We start from the raw sequence: 19,316 nt of genomic DNA, 5'->3' as shown, positions 1-19,316 counted from the left end.
TGCGAGCCGTTTCTCCGCTTTGCTGACGGGAAGACGAACGGGTGGTCGATGAGAGATGGTGCAAGCTGCAGGGGGTATCCCTCGGGGCGAGAAGAAAAAGAAAAACGGATGGCGCCCATTGGAGACTGGGGAACCAGGCAGCCTCAGAACCGAGCGCCGTCCAAAGGGAAATCGGTAACTGGTGCAGAGCAATCCCATTCCGAGGTGTCACGATTCATCGGCGAAGCGTTGGGCAATGCGCGGCAGAACATGCGCCTGCTGTACTCTTTCCGCTGTAAGGCACAAATGCGGCGAAACAGAGCGCAGCAAGCAACGACAGATGGTTGAACGTGTTTTTGTGGACACCTGCATGCGTTGCGTGGGTAATACATCCGCACGTTATTTTTATTTTTTACCTAATCACGGACGTCGTGCAACGCTTCCAATATAGAGTGATAAATGCAGCAGGGCCAGGCAGTGTAGTATTATGTGATGTATTTAGCAGCAATTCGTGGATTACCCACTACGGTAAAAAGACAGGTACGCAGAAAGTCCGTCTGCGCTTTTGGTGAGTGCGGGATCCCCGAGACAACTTATACTGCTCAAGGCACGACCCCACAGATGGTGAATCCTGCATACACTCGTGAATTCACCATATTCTGAAGACATCTTGTAAATAGAAGACATCCTTTCGCTACGATGTTGTTTCCGCCATAAACGACACAATAGAGCTAGAGTGGAAATTTTTACGCGATGGCATACATACACTGAGTTAAATAACAATAAATATCTTGGCGTGGGTGAAAAGGCTATGCCAAAGATATGTTACTATGCTGCACTTTCCTTTATTTGAACTAGAGTGTCGCACAATCTTAAGCCATCGTGGTGTTATTAACAATACTATCAATCATATAAAAAAAACAATGGGTACTAACTTGCCAAAGTGTCAACCTTACAGAACAAGGACTACTTTCGTGACAGCACAGTTTTGTCCGGTCACGTAACAACGGAATTCAGATCCTAGCAATATTTTACGACTGTTTAGGAATGGAAATTTTGCTCTGTGCTAAATTTGTGAATGCCAATTATTATAAAGGGATGTGTGATTATTCAGTGGCTAACAACAAAGCTAGTGTCCTGCGTGAAGATTTATTTGGATTAGTAGGAGAGCGCCACAGCGCAAGAGAGGCCGCCTAGACTTGCCCGACAGTAGACTGCGGCGTTCCAGGTATACATAAAAGTCATCAATGTAAATCAGCCTTTCAGACTAGACTATCATCTAGAGGATCGTACTTTTGGCGAAGTAGACGAGGTTCGAAGTATGCAACGTAGGGGGTGTTGTCTATACCACCTTTCAGCCATACATATATGTAGCCGGCAATGTGTGGTAAGACAGTATCATCAGGCAGCTTACGGCATAAACGGTGTAGACAACAGACAATTTGCAACTTCGAAGGGTGGTGCACCTTGTCGTAACCTCAAGCGCGGTTCTGAAAAGCAGACGCTCAGGAGACGTGCACTCAGGTGTAGAATAGCCTGAAGATTGCGCATTTCTGGCGGTCTGGCGACTCAGAAACATCGGTGAACTTGCGAAGCTAAGTTCAGCTCATTTGCATCGGTGATCACGGCCAGCTCACGTGAAGAAAACGCAGGTTGGGTTGCCTTCAAACACCATCCTGTCTGTGCGGCAATTGAACAGTGGATAGCTATACTCACTAATACGCTACGAAGGCTACAGACACTTCTTTCACTGTTCGCATCCGCGACCAAAATGTAGTACGTCAGGTATGAAAGAAACAGATTAGGCACGCGCCATGTAATTCGGTGTAAAAGTTATGCTCGAGGTTTTATGTCGCAAGATATGACTATTTAATATATGAAAAGACGTCGGAAACCTAAACTTCATTACCACCAAACGAGCGGAGTAACATGTTTCTGCGATTAACGGCCTCAGCGCATCACTAGCGCTCGCCACCAAAACATAGCACGCCGACTAAGAATAAGCACAAGTATGCACTGGTCATGTAATTTAACGTAAACTTGTGCGCATTAGTAGTCCGAATGTGTGAAGTAGTTATTTCGCAGGGAACGATGCAGATCAAGAACCGCCCTTCATAGCGCGCGGACCGATACTTATATAACGGCACTACTTGCACAGATTTAGCGCCATTGCCTCCTGTACATATGAAACGGAGAATAGAGAGCAATAGAAAAGCAACCGTCTCTGTCTTATTTCTTTATTTTTATTTTCGGTGAGGGAGTGGAGAAATTTCCCACGAGGCATACGAGAACAAAATTAAATGAAATAAAAGCTTGTAACTTTGTATTTTGCACAAGCTGCAGCAATTTCTCTGCAGACTTATTGTCCCTGTAGTAGCACTTGTCACAACACTGAATGGGCGAAAATAAAATCATGATTTTGTGGTGTCCTTCTTAACGCAACTACGAAACAATACGGTCGTCTTCGCCGTCAACCAGCTTATACCGATAAACGATTGCAATGAGACTTTTATCGTTGTGGTTGCCTTCTGGAGGTTTATTAAGGGAAAACGAGACATCCACCCAAACGTAGCTAATTGTTACAAAGTAAACCCATACGGGTTTATCGAAAGAAAAGCTTCGCAGTTGAAGAAAAATTCGTCCTGGTCCGGGACTCGAACCCAGGGCCACGGCCTTTCCGGGGCAGCCGCTCTACCATCTGAGCGTAATTGTTATGCGGAAACCCGCAAGGTGGGAAGAAGGAATTATTATGCGAAAATAATATACTTAATTCCTACTCTCCACCTTGCGGGTTTCTGCATAACTTTTACGTCAAACTTTCGGAGGTTTCTTCCAGCGCGCTATAAGGCATACCACTCGTACAGCTTCAGCAAGCCCCGATGTTTCAATGATACCATAACTTCTCTATCGTGCTTCGCGTTTTCACTATGTCGGTGACGATCATTTCGTTCATAACGTCATTTCGTATGAACTCCGCTCATGGCTACCTCCCGTTAATGTGCACCATTGTTCGATCCCAGTTTTATAACCTTTCTGAAGCCAAAATTCAGCAGTCAGCAGAACTGAAAAGACTCGCAACCATGACGCTCGAACCACTTAGGCGCTTATTGCTTCGCCAGGCATTACGGAGATGGCATTCCCTCCACCGCTATTGATCACACGTCTTTGGCATTCATACCGGCTTAACGATTTCCTGTGAATTGTGTCTCTCCCCGACCATCGTAATTCTCCCGCCGGTCGTTGTAAGATTGACGTGAGCAAGTAATGTGATTCTTACGTTCTATTGCGTAAGAACTATAACCGCTGAATACCAGAGCAAAACTTAATGCGGGAAACAGTTTAACCTTGTCAGTAAACGTACTTTTCGGCGTATGTTACCTGCACCAAATTTCATTTTCTCGTTTCAGCGGCACTTCAGCCTACAGTAATACATGTTTTTTCTAACCTTGGGAATGTGGGACCTACAGATTAATGGGCTCACTCGGCCTTTCTCTCGTGCTGTCTTGAAGAGCACTGACTTGACAATGTCTACGTCGCTTATGGAACAAGCGTGTCGAGAAGATTTCGCCGGCAGCGTCTACGAGACACCATTGCAGAAGCAATGAAAGCTCTCATGTGTCTATTATCGCAGTCGTCAAACCAAGCAGATTTGGACATTTAACTTGAGACTTCATGCGATTCGATGGCATGGATACAGACGCACAAGAATACAGACACACTAAATGAATTTATTGTCTCAGAGACGCATGACGCATTCAAAAGAAATTTCAGCGTCGTACAAACAAACTAGAGAGTGAGCAATGGAAGACATAGAGTGAATCACTGGACCCTCGCAAAAGGCTTTCACATATCAGGAGGACAGTCCATGTTCTTCGTTAATTCCCCGCAACAACGACACTTCGCAGCATTGGCCCTCCATCTTGGCCAGACTGAGTATGGTGTGGCGGAGTAATTCTGTGCGAGAGTCACTGCCGAGCCTGTCATCACCAACGTTGATGTAAGTGACCTGCCTACGGCTCGGGTATCAGAGATGGACATGCCCTTTATCATGGAAGAACTCGAAGCTGCCCTGGTGGTTTCTAAATGATCATCCTTTTCAGGCCCTGACGGTGTCACCAATGCTGCCCTGGGACACCTTGGACAGAGGCAAGGAGAGTGCGTCTGAACAGTTTCAACAATTCGTGGCATAAAGGTATAGCTCCCAGGCAATGGAAGTTAAGTCGGCTGGTACCATTGCTAAAGCCGGGAAAATCCTCGTTGGACTTGGCAGCATATCGCCCTATCGCTCTGGCCAGCTGCATTGGAAAGGTGATAGAGAGGATGGTTCTTGCCCGTCTAGAATGGTATCTCGAGCGTTACAATATCTCACCCGCTTCCATGGCAGGCTTTCGTAGGGGTCGTTCCTCAATTGATAGCGTCATTGACCTGACAACATTTGTGCAGCAAAAGCCGTAAGCGCATATCTGTTGTACTGTTTCTCGACGTGAAAGACGTATATGACAACGTTACACATGATTCCACCATCAACTCCCTGAAGGCTATTGCAATTGGCGGCCACATGCTTCGCTGGTTATCCGACTACATAACTTGCCGGTCATTTTTTGCACAAACAGAAGATGGCCCCATGGCCCCCACGTAGAGCGGCGTGCCTCAGGGAGGAGTATCTAGTCCCACGTTGTTCAATTTGACATTCATTAGACTAGCTGAGAGACAGAGCGCGCGCGAGAGAGAAGTAGAAGATAGGAAGGGCTAGGAGAGGATAGGAGGATAGGAGAGGTTAACCAGACCCACCTCTGGTTCGCTACCCTGCCCTGGAGGAAGGGGGTGTGGGGATGAAGAGAGAAAGGAGAGACAGAGAGATAGCACAGTTTCGCGCACAGTGGAAGCTTCGCATCGTGTCTACACACGGTTCCCAAGACGTGTCGACTTGAGGTACTTCAAGAGCGCTTTCGTGGCTTTCTGTGCCATCGACACGTACGGCGAGGGTACAAAGATCTTCATTACGAAAAATGGTCTAGAGTCCAGCTGGTTCAGTGCTGTCCGGAAAACTTCGCGCTCGACGTCATATGGGGGACAGATACATAGGATGTGTTCAATCGTTCCTGTAGTTCCGCAAGAGACACACATGGGCGTATCCCTCATTCCGATGCGGTACGAGTATGCCTTCGTAAATGTCACCCCGATTTACATAAAGCAATCTACCTCTCGATACACGCAGATGACATGTGCCTTTGAACTTCTGCGGTCACTCGCATTCAGCTTCGCGTGCGATTGCAGCGAGCAGCAAGCTTGACATCAGCATACCTTCATACACAAGGCTTTACTGCACCGACCGAGCAATGTACATTGATTGCATTCACATGTAAACCTAAAACGCCGCACCCAGTCTCCATTAAGGGCACGCTATCACCTATGGCAAGACCCATCGATTCTTCGGGGTAATAACCGACCTAAATTTCACGGAGACTTCATTGCACGTACCTGAATAAAAAACTGTCGCCGATTGACCAGGGAGTGAGATTTATGTGCAGGAAAACATGGGGCACATCTGCACGCTCCATGCTTCAGTTGTACAGAGATAGCTACGCTACCCATTCCAGTGTTGTCCAGTACGTGCAAGCCAAATGTACGTTTATTGGAGAGCTTACAGGGCCAAGCATTGCGCACGTGTTTAGGACTTCCTCGCTGCGCGTCAACAGCTGCAACAGTCACGCTCGCCAAAGATCATCCCATTCAATCATACGTTGTTGTGTCTCGGGACGCATATCCGTCATCTTTCCCCCGTCCCAAATCATCACTTGGCGTTCTTGCGCTCGCATTCTTGCCCTCGCAGAGACCTTGTGCAACGTTTTCTGAAGTTATCATCACCCGTACAGATTGTCTTACATCAGGATACACACCAGCAGCAAGGCTTTTTTTTACTATTGGTATAATATCAGGAGATGTTGACGCACAATATAAAGCGCCGGCTACTCCTTAGCTATTGAATTAGTCTAGCTTACAACCTGCAGAGTACAAGAATCCATATCAAATAACCTTTTCATACAAACACCAGGACTTGTCAAGCAACGTGTCGACATTAACACTATGACGTAAGAAACACATGGTACATACAATATACAAGTTAAATGACTCCACAGTTCGGTAGAAAAAACGTTTCAAAAATACAAATTATACTGTCGCCTAATAACAGTCTCTAGTCAGCGGATGGTACATACATCCTGTAAGTGCCTTATCACATGTAGTCACAACAGAACAGTCAACATAACATAATCCACAAACACATACAATATACAGCGACATTGAAATGAAAGGAACAATAAAAGCGTTGATGACGTCCAACAATGTCGCTTTCTTCAAGAAAAGTCTTTAGTGCTTTTAAAGCGCTCTTCTGCAAGGACGTTGTTGGACAATGACCCAAAGGTTTCTTTAAACTGAAAAGTCAGCGGTCTGATGTATTTAGGTTTGATGTAAGTCGGCGTCTTGGTCTGTCGTGATGTGGGTAATCTAGAAAGGTAATCTAGGTTTCCGCACGGCCAATTCTGTCTAAGAAACGTTTTGTGTAGGCAGTGCCTAGCCTTAATCAATGAATAAGGGTTTCCATATTTTTGTCTAATGACAATGAAAATATGAATTCATTAAACGGATCAGTATGATGCAAATCCGAGCTCTTATAATTCTGGTCAAACCCCGTATTTCTACACATTCTGATACCCGTTGTCCTTATAATGCAGCGTAATTCATTGTTTGATAGTGGAAGCGAAACCATATGATCTTCGAGGTGTGCTTGTCGTGCTGCTTCATCAGCTGCTGTGTTGCCAGGAATATTACAATGCCCTAGTATCCACTGGAATGCTATTTCACGTTTCGCTTGGCTTGCCTTTGTGAGGTCCTAAAGTGTTTCGTATGTTAAAGCTACCACTGATTATTTTTCCTTGTGCCGCAGAGTGATGTTAGAGCCGCCTGTGAATCGCTGAAAATTACCCATTTTTGCGCATCTCTTACTGACAATATAAATTTTATCACACATAGGATTGCTCATTCCCCTTGTGGTGTCTCCAACAGCATCAGGTGCGCCTAAGTATTTGGGGTGTAAATAAGAAAGCCAAACACCCAAAAATAGCTCTGAAACAAATGACGCTGCTATTTATCAATGAGACATACAGGGACCGAATACACACCTATACGGGTAGTTCGGTATAGACGTCTGTTGTCATTCCGGCTACGAAAACTGCAATGAAATTCATACATTCACACACGGCATCAACGGCGGCAGAGCTTGCTGCCCAGTGCGCTGCTATCAAATACCTCTTGCAACGGCACTTCAGAAATGTGTCACCTTTTGCAACTCTATGGCAGAACTTCAGAGTCTGCATTTTGTCCTATCTATATCACAGAACTCAAAGTAGCTCTTGGAAACATCTGGCGTGTGAGTCCCGAGCCAGTTTCTCGCATTCTTCCTCGTTATAGCTAGCGCTTTGACACGCTGTGTTAAACTGCACTGCATTCGGCATTGGCCCCCGTCTTTCGCCAGACATTTACCTACAAATTGCATGAGGTTCGCTTATAATGTTGTCGCATTAAAAGAAGAAAGATATCATGAGCCATTCTGCCCTGTGAAGGTGTGCATGACCAGCGAAGGTGTTGTGAACACGACACAGAGGTGATACAGAATTGTGAACAAAGGTACGAACCCATTTGTTGTCTTGACCGGTGGTCATTGTGACGAAAAGTACGCGCACACATTTACTTTTATACATCCGCGTTCATTTGGGTTGTACATTCGTTATGTGCATTCGTGTTTTCATTTCGCGATATATTGAGCCAAAGAATTTGAGACCGAAATCACCACACCAAGTGGCAGCGGGCCAGTGCCATCAGCGCCGTCGCAGAGGGAGGAGCAGTGTGAGAATGCTGGCATGATGAGCGGCAACGGAGCCAGCTGCGGTAGAAGACGACGAAGAACGCGCGAGCAGTGGCACGAGCTATTACTGATGAGTTTTTGCTCTCACAGATTTGTTGGGCGGATACGAAAAATGCACGGAATTCTAGCCATAAACAGCTTGGCTGTAAAAATCATGAGCAATTCAACTCTGTGAAGATGGATGAGTAGCGAAACGGTTTAGCACACGACCCAGAGGTGACACAGAATTTCGAACAAAGGAACGAGCTCATTTACCGTGATCTTTATATACATTCGCATGGACGACGGGACCGCCACCCGGAGGAGCCGGAGAAAACTAGACGCGCGTAATGTTGCGACGTGACCGGCATCACGAGACAGCGGAAGGAAAATTTGCTGGTTTCTTATAATGCGGACGGAAAGTGAATACGCAAGCGATTGGAACGCCGACAAAGAGAGGGCACTGCGGGCATACACATGGCCGACGCGTGTCAAAGTGTAGTATCTATTCTGATCAGCTTGATGTGTGATACGAGTTATATTAGGATCCAAGACATTAAAGTTATTTTTGCAAGTTGGCGGAGTGCTTGTAGCCTTGCTTGCTGAGCGCTTGTATCTTCTGCCTTACGGGGTATGAGACATTGCTTACGGGTGTATTATCCACTGCACTTTTGCTTGCCTACGGGGGTATGAGCCATTTGTGATTATGATAGATGCCTGTTTTGAGCTTGTTCGTTATAGAAACGTACGCTAATATTTACGTTGTATGCGTGGTTCCAATGAATGTATGCACTGTTCGCTTCACTTTGCTGAGTTCTCGTAGCCTCTGCATTACGAGGAGGATGACCCATTGCATTTTTGCTTGCTTATGGGGAGTATTAGCCATTGCTGATGATTGTAATGTTTGTTGACGCACAGGAAAAGCACATATAGCCCTTGCCAAATACAGCTTCACCGTAAAAAAACCCGCAGTTTAGCCCGATACGTACACCCATTACCTCGCACCATGCACCTCCAAAACCACACGGGCACGACCCATGAACCACGGCATGGTCCTTGGGTTGTGCGCAACACATGGACACAACACACGAACCAAAGCTACTCCAACGACAAGGAGGCGGTCTTCACCGACGCAGTCCTTTATGGAGACAGGAAGAGTTTCGTGGCGGCACTTACCAGCCCCCGAGGCAACCACCTCACGAGCGTCACCGTGAACAGGGCACATGCCGAAGCGGCAGAGGAAGCGGCCATAGCACTGGCCCTCCCACAGACCAAGGCCACATACGTGATCAGCGATTCCCAAACGGCAATTCGCAATTTTGCAAACGGGCGCATCTCGCAAGAGGCATATCACATATTCCAACGACATCCCATGCACCTGGGAGACGACTTCGATAACCGAAGGCGCTTGCTATAGATCCCGGCAAACACCGGACTGAACACGCTCGAGGCCTCACTCGCCGAGCATCATCGGAGGAAGAAGAGCCATCGCGGGGTACTGCAAACGTCTGGGCGTGGGACGATCGTATCACCAGGTCCCACGGCATCACGACACACTACCAGTTACAGAGACCCGTATACCCTCACCCTACGTTAAACAGGACGCAAGCGGTACACTACAGACAATTACGAACGGATTCTTACCGAAACCCCAGACTCATGCACGCTAACTGTCCAGACATGTTCACTACAAACAGATACAAATCCTGTGGCGAGGTTGCCACGCTTAGTCACATGCCATGGACTGTGTCAGCGAGTCATCAGCCAGTCAGCCATGGACTGTCGGCGAGTCTCAGGACTTTAACAGACAATTTGTACAGTGCCGATATCTCCGTCTCTTCCAATGCAAGACCGCACTGATCAGCTCTAACCTGACAGCACAACTCTAATCTGTCCAGCGATCCGAGGAAGCCACTTCGAGACAAGGTCTCGGAACCGCGTCCAAGGCGGGTGCCCAGACCCACTAAACAGACGCCGGACACTAATCTATTGATTTGGAAATAATGTTTTATATTCGCGTCGAGTAAGAGTGGGTATGAGTTGCAGTTCAAATACGGCTCCATTTCATGTAGGTGCCGGTTAGCGAACTTCTGTGAATTCCAGTTCTTTAACGTGAAAAAAAGTTGCGAATTGGGCGATAAATGTTTGAGTTTGATAGAGAGAAAAATACCCAACACGAATAAAGACTGCTGATAAGCCGCTGTATATATATCTTTTTCCAGGCTTTAAAGCATGTGCTTATTTTCTTTGTGGAAGTAACTGCGGCTACCGTCGTGTTCTATAGCTTGATAAAGGTTTAAGGTTGATTTCGATTAATCAGTATGACGGTGAGAAAAACTTCACGAATAATTTTACTCATCTGTTCCCCACACTTCCAGTTAGGTCTGAATATCCGCATAATTATTGCATCCGCATACAAGCAATGGGTGCAACAGTAGCGAACTCAACATAACTTTGTCATGCAAGAACACGGGAGTAGGAGGAATTTGAAATTGCTACATGCTCATGCACAGCCGTGGCACCGGTATGTTCTAGCTATGTATGGCCAAAGCCTCAACTTATTAAGACCACGGTACATTGTACCCACGCTACAATGCACTAGTACTAGTTCATTTTTATTCAAAGAGGTATAGCTTATACGCTTTTATATCATTATCGTATGTCTGCTGTGATTGATCGACCAATCGATTGTATTTGTACATGAACGATTTTCAAACCGCCCCGACAATGAAGTGGTCAACAAAGACCTATCGATGAAAAACGATCGTGCACAAAGGCTTCTACCGCCATCAACGTTCCAGCTAGAGCCACATGTGACAACTACAGCACCGCCCATTCATCCTAATTGATCAGATCAGAAGCGTATACTCACAGTTCAAGTTGCTATTCATATATTTTGGGCCCATATTGCGCATATGGTGCAATGTTATTTTCTCTTGAGCTTAGTACAGCATGTATGACCCAGTGCTCCATTTGATACAATTAAAGGCCAGAACAGAGCATGCCATACCATTCATTATAAAGCTTCTTTCCAGGAGAGTTAGTGAAAGTTCATTTTATGTAATACCTCTATGAAAGTACAACACAAATGAAACATAGCAGGACTGAAAGTTGTCTTTCGCGTCCTCTTTCACGCGTCGTCTTTATTATTTTATTGTCCCAATATCAGGAAAGTTACGTTGCACTAGTTTTCTGTGTAGTATAAGCAACAGAATTGTGACGCCACTTTCATCTGACGCGTTCCATCACAGTGCGAAAAAGTAAGTGTTGCTAGTAAAATTTATAAGCCCGAAAAGGCCACATTTCCGCATTTACCATGTCTTTTTCTTTTCTTCCTTCATACGCTGTCAGTTGCCTAGGAAACACGTTTTTCGACTTACGTCTTTGCCGCTCCTAAAAAACGGACCTCTGAGTATGACATGTATTCAAATACCTTCATATGCTAACTCCCTGTTTTATCGCTCGTGTGTTTGGCTAAGGACCCTTCGCATGACAACATTTTAAAGCCAGCACGAAAGACTTCATGCATGATGCAGTTCATTCCTCACGCTCGACTTCCACGACGGCTTGCTGTTGCTGCTTACTTGAAGCAAACTAACTGTTCATGTTTCGCGTTGGTTCGACCCGACACCTTTCATTAACCCTGACATGTTATCGTAAAAGAAGCAAAAGCTTTGTGTGCGATGGATGAATTTTAAAAACTCAGCTAAAGCAAAATGACAGAATAAGGCTGGAGTAAATATCAAAAAAAAAGAAATGAGACGACAGGGGTGTGACACAATCACTGAGAGTCTACAGCTTCTGTCGACCAGCATTGTTTTCTGGGACGGCGTCATATCGAGCAAAAGGTTATTGTTACCCACCTTCAAAGGATTTACGGCCACATGGGATTCGTAGTAGGGCGCATTGTGAGGAGGAGGAGGGGGAGGAGAAGGAGGAGATAACTTTATTGCGTGTCCTGCGAGTTGGTGGGGAGGGCTAAATGCCCCGTCTACGTGACGGCACTTTGTGAAGCTCTTTTTTTTGTGTGTGTGTGCGTGCGTGCAGAAAGTTGTGACCCATTACGGTCTTGCACGCGAGGCCCAGTCTGCGGGAGGCCCAGAATGACGGAGCTCATCGTTCAAGACATCTGCGTTCACGGGAAGAAGCTGAGACGATTGTGTCATCCAAGAGCGCTCCGACTTCCTTAATAATAGAAGTCAGTATTGGCGTTAGCAATAGTTACATTGGATAATAGTTTGCTGGCTATCTACCGTCTTCCTGTGGATAGCCTCCGAATGTCACTGTGGTAGGAATCAAACGGCAAGAGGGACTCTTGTTTTCTACATGCTATCCGGAACAAGGAATATAGTGTGACTGCAAGCTTCAGAAGCAATAAGGCTGCGCAAACGTGAGTAGCTGTAAAATTAAGCCAATTGTATTAATAGTGTGAGGTCGCAATTTAATCTTGTGGACATTGCCACACAATGACGAAGTTATTTGCATTGAAGCATAATTGACCATTTGGGCTAACTTACAGGATGACAGGATGGGCTAACTTACAGGATGACAAATTGCCCGTATTCAATAAGTAGCTGCAATTACGGTATCTTTCTGCAGCCGTGGTGTGACAGTTACTTCATTTTCAATTACATATCTCCATTCCAAATGCTATTTGCTGCCATATTTATGTCATATAAGTTATTTGAGACATACGGTCTTTTTTCCGGGTACTCTATTTTTTAAATATTTATTTATGACCTTCTCGCAAAGTATTTCCACGATTTCCGCGACGGTCTTCAAGGAGCGCCGGTGGGCACCAAGGACTCCGGTAGACATCAAAACGACTCGGCCTGTAACAGCTATCACTGCAAAACGCCAGAGGTACTCACGCTGCACCTAAAGGACCGTATTGCGATGGCGTTACCACAATCAGCCTAGCCACGCCTATGACTACACAGCCTCCGGGATCAGCCCACTTTGTTTTTGCGGGAGCACCAAGAACGAAGGGCCGTAAGTGTCCTGTACAACGCTGTCGCATTAAAAGCAGTTACGTTTACTTTCTATAGGAGGTGGGGCCCAAATGCCACTGTACGACAAGCCGTTCGAGCCGGCCGAGGAAGTGAGCGTCTTCCGGCGATACCTGCGGAACTGCCGCGTGTTGGGTTGCTGCTTCGTGGCGCCCTTGTTCGGAGACCGCCAGTCCGTGCAGCCTCTGCGCGTGCGCCGCTGGTCGCGCTACACGCTCTACTCGTTCACCTGCCTCTTCCTCATGTGGCAGCTGGTTGTGCGCGCGGCCGCTCGCTACATTGCCCGCGGCACGCTGGATAGCAGCGCGTACGCCGTCGTGACGGTGCTTTACCTGGCGCAAGGCAGCGTCTGCTTTGCCACCATGCTCCTGTTCCCACAGGCGAGTACTTTCGGCTCCGTGATATTAGGCGCACGCTGTTTGTCGCGTGCGATCTTGGAGGCAACGATGACGCCTTGCAGTTCCATACTAACTGTATTCAAACTCCAGCTTGAGTATGTCTGAGTCGGCTAATTATGGGCAGCTTACGTTGACCTCGTCCTTCCCGTTAAGAGCGCCATTTTTGTTACCGTAGATGTCTAAGGAATGAAATAGAAGAGTAATCAAAAGAGAAATAAAAATATGCTTTTTTTTTTCATTTTTACCAGTGTTCGAGGAGATGTTGGTGCCAGTTAGACGGTGCCGGCTACTGCTGCTAATTCACAGATGTGCTCGCAAAAAGTTTCGCACAAAGATTATAGAGAGTACTGTAGTGACAACAGTTCTAAAGTTCACATACTACAAAAACAAACCTTTCTGAGCAGTTCACGAAATTCGAATCTTAACACGCCCAGATGTTACTTAGATTTAGGCACACGCATTACTGAATATGCTAAGGTTTATTTATGCGCTAGACTAGCCAACCGAAGGGTGAGCGCAAAGTAATTTACAATGTTCAAAATGTTAATTTTCCCTCTCCGTCCACCTTGGCTTCGGGTTAGCTTCTGAAGTGGAGCGATTGCTCCGAAGACGCGGTGGTGTCGGGTTCGTTCATCGGAACGGAATGGACTTTCGCTTATCGGAAAAGCTATCTCTCTCTTTCTCTCCCAGAATAAACTGTATGAGCTTTTTTTGTAGTCCTCGTGTTACATTCCCGCGTTTCTCAACCTTCCCTTTCGTAGATCTTGCTCCTCCTTCCGGGCTTCCTCATTTCGCCCCTCCCCGCTCCTCCTCCCTGACGCACACACACGCAAACCGCACGCACGGCGCCTTTGTCGCTCTTGTGTCCTGTATTGGGGGCGCTAAGTATAAGCTGCGTAAGTAATGTACCGACAAGACCACTACGCAAATATAGCCTGCTTTCAGTCCTCAGATAACAAACTTGTACCCACACATTATTGATTCTGTCATCGGAATCGCAGACCCTAGTGACCCTAGACGCATTGTACGTCTCCCTGGAGTCACGGTTCCCGCTTCCCGAGGAGTCCAGGCGCCGCCTTTCCCACCTCTACGGCAGCGTGGTGCTACTGCAGGCGGTAGAAGCCGCCGAGCAAAACGTGCAACGAGCGGTCCGTTATTTCTCCGCCACCTCGTCCGGCCTGGAGGTGGTGCACGCCGCATTCGACTTAATTGGTGCCCTGGTGACATTCTCCTGGAGCTACATTCCCCAAAATGGAGTCGCCGTGGCCACCTGGCTGGCCACCGCCTACATCACCGAGATGGATGGGCGACTTCGCAAAATTGGTGCGGCTTCCTTCTCGCTAACGCGGTGAAAAATTGAATTGTCGGGTTTAACGTATCGAAACTGCACAGCGTGTTATAAGGGGGCGCCGGAGTAGAGAGCTTTAGGTTAGTTTTGACCACCTGAGGGTTTGTATCTAAATATGCGCATACGAACGTTCTTGCGTTTCTTTCCCGTCGAAATGCGGCCGCCGGGATCTAGGATCAACTGACGACCTCGAACTCGGCAGCACAACAACCGAGCCAGTGCGGCGGGTACTCGCTTACGCGATGTCGAAAACGCGACTATCAGTAGTCTAAACCGAATTTCAACGGATTCAAAAAAATGAATCTTCATGTGCATTAGTAAATTACGCTTCTAGAATAGCAATACGGCCACTCTTACTGCGAACAGAAGCGTGTTACGCCACAAAAGACGCAACAACAGTTTGTGAAATTTCCACCGTTGTGAAATTCCCGCACCAGCAGCTCGCAGCGACATTACGAATTTTGGCAGTGTCTGCTCGGGCTTTGTCGATTGTTTCTGGATAAAAAAGGACTACACCGCATTCTATACGAAACAAAAACTAAATGTAATAAGTTTAGAGAACTGTTGCTGCTCCAGAAGGGCCCCAATAAGACATATTGCTTTGAAATCCGTGATGACACAAAGACATACTGACACTCAATTTCTGGCGTAACATTTTAAAAGAAGAGAGAGAGTTAGACATTCGCTAAGCTAAAGGGAAGCTTGATCTTATTTTTATTGGCTGTGCACAGTAATTTCCGGCCAAACACGAGACAGTATATCTCATAGTAGCTCGATACTGTACGTCTACGTGACTCACCGATACTATCCAACCTCAACGTGATTTTCCAGTGTGCGAAAGCTCTGTTCTCGGTAAAAGTGAAACTTAGGCCAATGTGCCACTCTCCTCTATAGCATCCGCTCAGGGCCAGCGCAATCTCCAGAGTGGCTGTGCAAGACGGCACTTGTCACGCCATCGTCATGTGCGCATTGTAAAGCTCTCCGGGACATCGATCATTATTTGATAATTTATTAACTTGATGCAGAACGCAAAGTAGTAACAGATGAACCGAAGCGCAAGGTTACCCAGTATTCAAGCACAAGTGACGTTTCGTTCGCGCCAGGACACTGGGCATTTAGGAGAGAGGTGCTCCGGCTTTTCGTAAAGTTCCTCCGAGATACGGAGTCGGAGCGTGAACAGTGAGCCATGTGGGTGGACGTGGAATGGATGACGCGCAGATTGTTGTACTCGTTGTCTAGTTCCTTGCGTTGCCGAGTGCTGTTGTGTTACCAGATGAACAGTGAGGGGCGCTTCAAGCCATATTCAAGCCGTCCGATTGTTGTTTGGCACAGCGTTTTGATCCACAAATAAATTCAAATGTGCGATTATTTTGTTGTAGTTACTGTGCTAAGGGAAGCATTATGATCTTTGTAACGTGGCTATGGGATGCATCATTTTCATGCACTGGTTATATATACATTATTATTATCTTTGTTGCATTGTTATTACCTTGTAAACTGTATTACCCCTCCTGCATGGGCCAGTATGTTGGCCTGCAGTATGAATAAATAAATAAATAAATAAAAATATGACGTTTGATAAGCGGCTATGGGGCAGTGAGATTGCTGGCAACTTTTGCATGGCTAAGTCCGCCTGCAGCAAGAAACAATACTCCTCCTCCTATTTTTCTTCTTTATTGTATGCATTCGTTTATTCGTTCTGCCTGGCAACATCTTGGTATTGCCCGCGTAATGGGTGAGCGCTATTACTTAAGCAAAAGGCTCTCAAACTAAAATATTCTGGTGGTCGTTACAGTGGGAAAATGCTGGTGTCGCAGTGAATGAGCTCACAGCCGAAGGAATCGCTGAAGCCTGCTGCATTTTTATATGTGCACAGCCATACGCTCACCGTAGTGTTGACAGAGAGCTGAAAACTAGATTTAAGCAAGAAAGTTTAGCTTCTGACAGTCTCAGTTCAATTCGTTGCTTGATATTCTCATGTGCTGAAGTTTCGCCCAGTCTTTTCTTTTTTCAAAAAAAAAAAATGCCACGAACTTTACAAAAGAAATGTTTCCGCGTGTACTGCTCGTGGACATCAGCTGACGTCCCTTCTCCGCTGATATGCAGCCACGCCCCACCTCCATGGAGCCAGCAGTAGAGACGCCAACGGTACTCTTGGAGAGCTGAAGCGAGACCTACGAATTGTGCGCCGCGCTCTGGCAGCTACCCAAGAAGCCTTCCAGGCCGGATTGTTGATGACATACGTAGCCTGCGTCACTCGGCTCTGCATCGCCGTATACTACGCCATCACTGTCCAGTTCCATGCGCTAAGTGGCTACTCTTACATCCTCTACATATTCTACGTCGTCACGCACTTCACCATCATTTCAAAAGGCGCGGAAAGTCTGGTGGGACAGGTGGGCAATCACACATGCACTAATACACGACGTGCTCCCGCAGTGACCTGGGGCCCCATAACGTAAAACTATTCCTATCTGTGTTTATTCCTATCTCCTGATGACAAATTTACGCAACCGCATGCATCGGGCGATAATTCGCAGCGTATATCTGAATCTGAAGAGGCCAATGAAACTGAAACCAGAAACGTTCCGCTGAAAGGCTGAACCAAACAGCACAAAGTACTACGGTTATCTTGGACTAGACATTGATCAACGTAGACTGCTTAGGTGTATTCTATTAGCGCCATCTGTTCCCAATTATTGGATTTGTTTAAGCAAGCGAGTAAAACAACTATGAATTGAAATTAAAGTCAGAAAGGTGCCATTACTGATACTCTACATGTTTCTTTGTCGTCAGGTAAACAAGCTCAAGCGAACCTTGTCGTCAAGTGAATACGATCGCACGTTACAATCGTCCGAGAAGAAGGCAGTACGTTATATTGCCTGTTACATTCTCGCAAGAACTTTTCCTTTTTTCGCCGTTTAGTGGTAAATCAGTATTTACAGTGGTAATACAAGTCGAACTATCGCCATTACCGTAACGTCTAGTGTAGTTTCATATAGAAGAATTTGGCGTTATAGTATTGTTTTGAAGGCAGGAAAGCTTACTCTAGAGCAGCAGTCACAGTCATAGAAGCCAAGCTTGGAGTGTGGAAGGAGCAGCCACAATGGAAGCATCGCCAATAACTATACAGCTTTCCATGAGCAGTATTTTGTGAGACTTCTGCCGTTCCTATTCATTTCTTAATATATTCTTTTTTTATTTTAGCGGAACTGACAGGGTAGAATGACTTTATATTTTTTTAACTGCTACAATATTTACCGCAGATTCGTGTTTTGCTTTCTGTGTTCTTATCGTTGCACGGTCATCTGTAATCCGCTTTGAGTCAACGTAGCATTAATTTAGTGTCACGCAGCACCTTTGCATGAAAGGCGAACGCAGAATAATTAACGTTGCATCTTCCCCTTGTGCACCTGCTGTTGCAGCTTCAGGCCTTTCTCCTTTCGCTGGATCCCGAACGCTACCGGCTGTCAATGGCGGGACTCTTCGAGCTACGCCTCAGCTCGCTGGCAAAGGTCTATAGCGGCACTATATCCATAATACGCTTGAAAACATTACTTTCGGCAGTGTTCAAATTGTTATCATTTTCCTCGCACTGTAAATACTTAGAAATTATACTATTTGTACGCGCCAAAAAAGCACTATTGCGAATACATTGTCATTCTCTTCGTTACAACACTTGATGCATACTTGCTTTTTGTTTTACTTTTGAATAGCTCTTAAAATGTTTTATACAAGCAACATGCATTTGTATAAGAGGGCTTCATTCCGTTCGAATCACGCGCATTACGTGCTCCGCTAGGAAAAACACTTTCATGTAGAATGTATTGAGCGACAGAAAGCTGTACCGAGAGTTCTCATGTTGCTCCACAATTTTCTCATTGAGACTTTTCATCTATGTATAATATTTGAGGTTTGCTAATTAATTAAGACTAATTATGCAATCAGGCGGAATGCAAAATGTAATCTGAGTATCTCCAAGCAAAGCAAACATTACCTTGGTTCTGTGCAGCTACGTGGTGTTTGCATATATTTAAATTCAGCGCATGGTAATTGACACACCCTTTGTTATTCAAATCTACGTTGAAAAACAACAAATTTATTTTCAGGGTTTCGGCCAGGGACCGGCTTTTAGCAACAATGGTTTAACATGCATGTATAATGTAGAAAACAGTTGTCGTTAGGCCTGTTAAACCATTCTCGACAAAGTCCGATCACCGACCCAAAACGTGGAAAATAAATTTGTTCTGTTTCTCAACGTTCATGTCCTGAAATGTTAGGGAGCTTTAGGGTTTTGCGTACGCAAGCGGGTTTGGGCTCCCAAAGGGACATTTGCGTACGCAAAGCGCCACGCTCGGCTTACGTTCTATTGTATTACTTTGGAGTTCTTTTGTAAGCATGGCGGTCTTACTGCACGCACGCAGAACATATTTTCCGCACAGACAATTGAGAGTTATCGACCTTTATTCTTGCGTATATTTCCTTTTTAGGTGGCCGGAGCAGTCCTCACGTACACAGTCATCTTGATTCAGACCAACATTTCTTTCGCGGCCAAATGCTGAAACTGTTTGACAACTGCTACAAAACCGATTAATGACGTCCTTGAGCCTATCTTGGAATGACAATCTAGCGACTCTTGAATAAAAAAAAAAGTGTTTCCTTCGATTTGAAATTTACGC

General features: G+C 45.9%; 2 protein-coding genes across 2 annotated transcripts in view; one reads left to right on the top strand and one right to left on the bottom strand.

Annotated features, from left to right (window-relative positions):
- The window catches only part of LOC135903802 (neural cell adhesion molecule 2-like), a gene marked incomplete at its 5' end in the record, with an annotated part of 229,848 nt that overhangs the window by 122,291 nt on the left and 88,241 nt on the right, over positions 1-19,316 (bottom strand). The gene's annotated exons all lie outside the window — the stretch shown is intronic.
- Positions 12,945-19,268, top strand: LOC139059470 (uncharacterized). Its single transcript, XM_070537900.1, has 6 exons — positions 12,945-13,271; positions 14,291-14,612; positions 16,744-17,033; positions 17,434-17,505; positions 18,063-18,152; positions 19,128-19,268. The coding sequence occupies exons 1-6, from the start codon at positions 12,945-12,947 to the stop codon at positions 19,197-19,199; spliced, it is 1,173 nt and encodes a 390-aa protein (XP_070394001.1). The 3' UTR covers positions 19,200-19,268.

This window comes from Dermacentor albipictus, chromosome 4, assembly GCF_038994185.2.
Source record: "Dermacentor albipictus isolate Rhodes 1998 colony chromosome 4, USDA_Dalb.pri_finalv2, whole genome shotgun sequence".
Lineage (NCBI taxonomy): Eukaryota > Metazoa > Arthropoda > Arachnida > Ixodida > Ixodidae > Dermacentor > Dermacentor albipictus.
The sequence above is the reverse complement of the archived record's forward strand: the minus strand, read 5'-3'. Positions and strand labels throughout refer to the sequence as shown.

What these genes read in the sequence shown, in the direction of transcription:
- LOC139059470 (XM_070537900.1), top strand. Translation starts at nt 12,945, where the DNA reads ATGCCACTGTACGACAAGCCGTTCGAGCCGGCCGAGGAAGTGAGCGTC. An exon ending in AATCGTCCGAGAAGAAGGCA is followed by an intron (nt 17,506 to 18,062) that starts GTACGTTATATT and finishes CTGCTGTTGCAG; the next exon opens with CTTCAGGCCTTTCTCCTTTC. An exon ending in GCCTCAGCTCGCTGGCAAAG is followed by an intron (nt 18,153 to 19,127) that starts GTCTATAGCGGC and finishes TTTCCTTTTTAG; the next exon opens with GTGGCCGGAGCAGTCCTCAC.